The 4,777-nt window shown below is 46.6% G+C and overlaps 1 protein-coding gene across 1 annotated transcript in view; it reads left to right on the forward strand.

Moving 5' to 3' along the window:
* Positions 1-797: 797 nt before the first annotated feature.
* The window catches only part of ecel1 (endothelin converting enzyme-like 1), a gene marked incomplete at its 5' end in the record, with an annotated part of 37,181 nt that continues 33,201 nt past the window's right edge, over positions 798-4,777 (forward strand). Inside the window, 4 exons of the mRNA XM_080428365.1 lie at positions 798-1,157; positions 1,427-1,933; positions 3,237-3,305; positions 3,529-3,639. Of these exons, the coding sequence (XP_080284491.1) occupies positions 798-1,157; positions 1,427-1,933; positions 3,237-3,305; positions 3,529-3,639 (1,047 nt within the window). The remainder of the gene's footprint in view (positions 1,158-1,426; positions 1,934-3,236; positions 3,306-3,528; positions 3,640-4,777) is intronic.

Below are 4,777 nucleotides of genomic sequence, written 5' to 3' on the forward strand. Positions count from 1 at the left end.
CTCCTCTCTACACACCTCTTTCCTACACACTTTCCTCTCAGCTCGTATAACCCCTTCTTTCCTCTCCCCCGTGTCCTCTCCTCAAGGTTCAAAGTTAAAGGTTACTTTAAACATAAATTCTTACATGTTTTGTATGGGTACATAAGAGTACAATTATTGTCTGGTTTCTCAAGACATTGTAGCAGCAATAATAATCCTCTCCTCTCCATTGATCTCAAACCCAGCCCCAGTCATCATCATCATCTTCCTGATGGATGGCTGTCACCAATCAATCCATGCAGCTTCATCCAGTACAAAGAAAAGAAAAAGAAAGACAGACAGACAGACAGACAGACAGACAGCAAAGACAGAATTGTGTGTCGGTACATGAACCTCCTCCTCCTATCATGGAATCCATTTTCAATATCGCTCCCCTACCCCCAACCCCACTCTTTTCTATCGACAGGTCAACCAGGCGGAGGGAGGCAGGAGACGAGAGAGAATGAATGGAGCAGAGGGAGACGCAATGATAATGACAGAGAGCGGAGCCCTGGACATAACTCATGCACGACGGGAGACCCCTCGCCCTGTGTGCTTTTGATTTAGAACTAAAAAAGGACTTTTGCTTCACGGAGCCCACAGCCGGTTGGATTTAACTTCCCCAGTTTGCCCCATAGGTGGCACCCTGCCGCCGTCTCAGCTGTGAGAGGTTATGACTGAACTCTGAACTCACTCTGTCACTCCTGTCACACCTCTGTCACACCTCCACCACGGTGACCTCTCAGGTTTGACTTGCGCTGACCTCTTAGGCTGACGCCATGGAGAAGACGTACTCAATGACCGCTCACTACGACGACTTCCAGGAGATCAAATATGGCGGCCGCTACAGCAGCGACCTCCTCAGCAACGGCATGACGCTTCACATGGGGGGGAGCTTGGACCGCCACGCGGGGCGCACCCGTGGAGGGAGCGGCTCTGGACGAAAAAACCAAGACCTGAGCGGCATCAAGAGTGGTGGGGGGGGCAGCGGGCTTCCCCGCTGGAGCCGGAGAGAGATCTGCCTGCTGTCGGCGCTGGTGTTCGCAGCGGGGATGTGTGTGATTCTGGGCAGCATGCTGGCACTCAAGTACATCTCTCTAGATGCCCAGCAAGATCCTCACTGCCGCCTGGACTGTCAGGTACTGTATGTTGTTTACATGCCAGGCTGGATGTCTACTTGTTTTCCTAGTTTCTTTGTAACACATTGTTTGATTTCTATTTTTCTTTATACATTTAGAATAGACAATTATTTTCAACACTTTTTTCTCCTTAGTCAAACAAGTAATTGTACATTATCATGAATAAGTTTTACATTGGGTCACAAGTGAACCAATATTTCTGGATCATTACTGCAACAGTTTTTCCAACCCTGATCTAAATGGCTAAATTCTAAATGTTTAACTTGCAGAAGAAGCGGTCGTTGCTGCGTGCGGCCCGTTTCGTCCAGGCCAACATTGACCCCTCCATCCAGCCCTGCCAGGACTTTTACTCCTTCGCCTGTGGCGGCTGGCTGCGGCGCCACGGCATCCCCGAGGACAAGCTCAGCTACGGCATCATCACGGCCATCGGGGAACACAACGAGGAGAAACTGAGGCGCCTCCTGCAGGAGCCCGTCCGCAGGCACGGGCCCAGCTCGGCCGAGCGCAAGGTGAAGGAGTTCTACCGCTCCTGCGTCGACATCGAGGAGATCGACCGGCTGGGCTCCGACCCCATGACTGAAGTGATAGAGAGCTGCGGGGGCTGGGATCTGGTGTGGGCCCCTCCGGCAGCGGCGGGCTGGGAGAACGAGGGCGCCCCCCAGAGGCCAGACTTCAATGAGATGCTGTACAGGACCCAGGGGGTTTACAGCACCACCGTCTTCTTCTCCCTTACTGTCAACGTGGACGACAAGAACTCCTCCAGGAACGCCATCAGGGTGAGACAGGATGTGTGAGTGTGCATGCTGGCTGGCTGCTGGGGGGGTTGTCAAGGTTGTCACTTTTATTTGTGTACCGTTAGATAGTTGCGTGTGTGTTTACGCCAAGGGGCAAGCATCCGGCTTGTAAATTGAGGCTATATAGTAAATGTGACAGTTCATATCAATGGCCTGTAGTCTTGCTGTTTCACCGCTGTTTCACCCCTGCTGGTTGCAGAAACAATTAGGCTCTATTCAAGCGGATGGGTTTTTGGCCGAACTTTACACATGATTCTATTACCTTAATAAACGTTGTCATAAATATTATATGCTTCTAGTCGCGAGTTTAAAGTCTTCTTTCAATCACCATGATATGCGTTTTGGTGAATTATGGTCCCATTTATTTGAAAATTAATGATAAAGTAGGGGATGTTTCCAGGGTTTCTACTGGTTCTACCGAGTGAAGACCCGCCCTCGCTGCGGTTTCAGCCAATAGCATTCATTTTCCGTTTGCATTTCAGACCGGATACCAACCGGATATAGAAATATTGCGTATTTTAAATTGCTGCAAAATAGGTTTCATTTACTGTCTGTAGAAACCAATGGCGTGACGCTGTCCATATTTTTTTACGCTCTCTGGTGTACGTGCACACTCTGGTACGTTTTGTGTGCGTAAATTAGTGTGCTTCTATTTTCACAATGATGAGTTTTACATCACCTATTTACGTGCATTCTTGTTCATGTGTGTGTGTTTCTATGCTAGTGCATCAGCGGTGAGGACATGTACAGTATTTCTATTGCATGCAGTATAATGTTCAGTGTTCTGTTTACATTTGCTTCATGTATCACTCCGCTGTTTGCACACACTGTCCCGAATCCTGATGGTTTGTTAGTAAATGTTCTCTGCTGGCTGTTGAGAGACTTTTATCATGTCGTGCACATGGCAGCGCAATCTGTCACAGGACAGTGCAATGTATGTCTGTTGACCTTATGTCCTCCAAACCACCAGAGAACACATGTATTAATCAAGATCTTTCTTTCTTTCTTTCTCTTTCTTTCTTTCTTTCTTTCTTTCTTTCTTTCTTTCTTTCTTTCTTTCTTTCTTTCTTTCTTTCTTTCTTTCTTGTGGCAAATGTGTGTGTGTGTGTGTGTGTGTGTGTGTGTGTGTGTGTGTGTGTGTGTGTGTGTGTGTGTGTGTGTGTGTGTGTGTGTGTGTGCGTGCGTGCGTGCGTGCGTGCGTGCGTGCGTGCGTGCGTGCGTGCGTGCGTGCGTGCGTGCGTGTGTGTGTGCGCGTGTGTGTGTGTGTGTGTGTGTGTGTGTGTAGATCGATCAAGAGGGCCTCACTCTACCTGAAAGATCTCTTTACCTGGGGCAGGATGAGGACAGTGTGAAGGTAAACATTGATCTCCCTCCCTCTGTCTTGCCTGTCCACATCCATCCATCCATCCATCCAATAATCCATCCACCTATTTTCTCGTGTCATCATCCATGTTAATAATGTGTCACACACTGTTCACAGTGCCCCGTTTCACCCCTGTCACCAGACGTTTTTGATGAGCTATGGTCCGTCATTAGGGATGATGTCACTGTGACTCTCTAAGTCTCTGTATGCTCAGATCTTGGCTGCCTACAAGGCGTTGATGGAGCGGCTGCTGAGCATGCTGGGAGCTCATAACGCCACACAGAAGTCCAAAGAGATCTTACAGCTGGAGACACGCTTGGCCAACGTAAGTGTGTGTGTGTGTGTTCGTGTGTGTGTGTGTGTGTGTGTGTGTGTGTGTGAGAGAGAGAGAGAGAGAGAGAGAGAGAGAGAGAGAGAGAGAGAGAGAGAGAGAGAGAGAGAGAGAGAGACGTATTAGACGTTATACAGGGATAATCGTAGAAACGTCAAGGATACGGACACATAAGGATACGGACACATAAAAGTCTTGCGACTTATTTTCATTGTGGTCCTTGGTCTGAGACAAACAACACTGCAACAAAATACCTACAGGTAGACAGTACAGTACTAAATAAAACAATCAATAGCTACACTACCTACAGCATAAATATATATAATCGCATAGAGCACCGAAGTCCTGACGTCACTCGTTCATCCCCAGGTTTGCGGAAGTAATTTCTCTATGGAGAATAACATTGGGTCATCTTAGAATCGTCTCATATAAGAATTGTGGTCCAAAAATAAACACAGCGTGTCGGCGTTATTGTCAGGGAGGAGGTTCTGTATCGTTTATGATAGTCAGTCACTTATATTTGATACAGTCTGTTTCTGGCGAAAATGTAACTAATTCGGCGGAAGTAACATTAGCGTTTTCTCACCGTCAGTTGATGCTTCATATCCATAAGAGTCAAACCGCCGGGGTCATTTGTTTATTTTTGGAACACAGTTCTTATTTGACGCGATATTAAATACGTGTATGGGATTCAGAACGGGGGTGGAAAACTGCGAACCAGGTAGACAAACAAAGGATGTGTAAATGACGTCAGACTTCGGCGGTCTATTGCTATAACATATAATCGCATTGCTAATACATATAATCCCATTGCTATAACATATAATCGCATTGCTAATACATATAATCCCATTGCTATAACATATAATCGCATTGCTAATACATATAATCCCATTGCTATAACATATAATCGCATTGCTAATACATATAATCGCATTGCTAATACATATAATCGCATTGCTATAACATATAATCGCATTGCTAATACATATAATCGCATTGCTAATACATATAAGCGCATTGCTAGCGATCTCTCTCTAGAGAGAGACAGAGGTAGAGGTAGAGGGAAAGTGTGACAGGGGCTGTGAATTGTGTATGTTAGGAGTGCGATAACCTAACTGTGTGTGTTTGA

This window comes from Gymnoscopelus braueri (genome assembly GCF_963280865.1).
Source record: "Gymnoscopelus braueri genome assembly, chromosome: 5".
NCBI lineage: Eukaryota > Metazoa > Chordata > Actinopteri > Myctophiformes > Myctophidae > Gymnoscopelus > Gymnoscopelus braueri.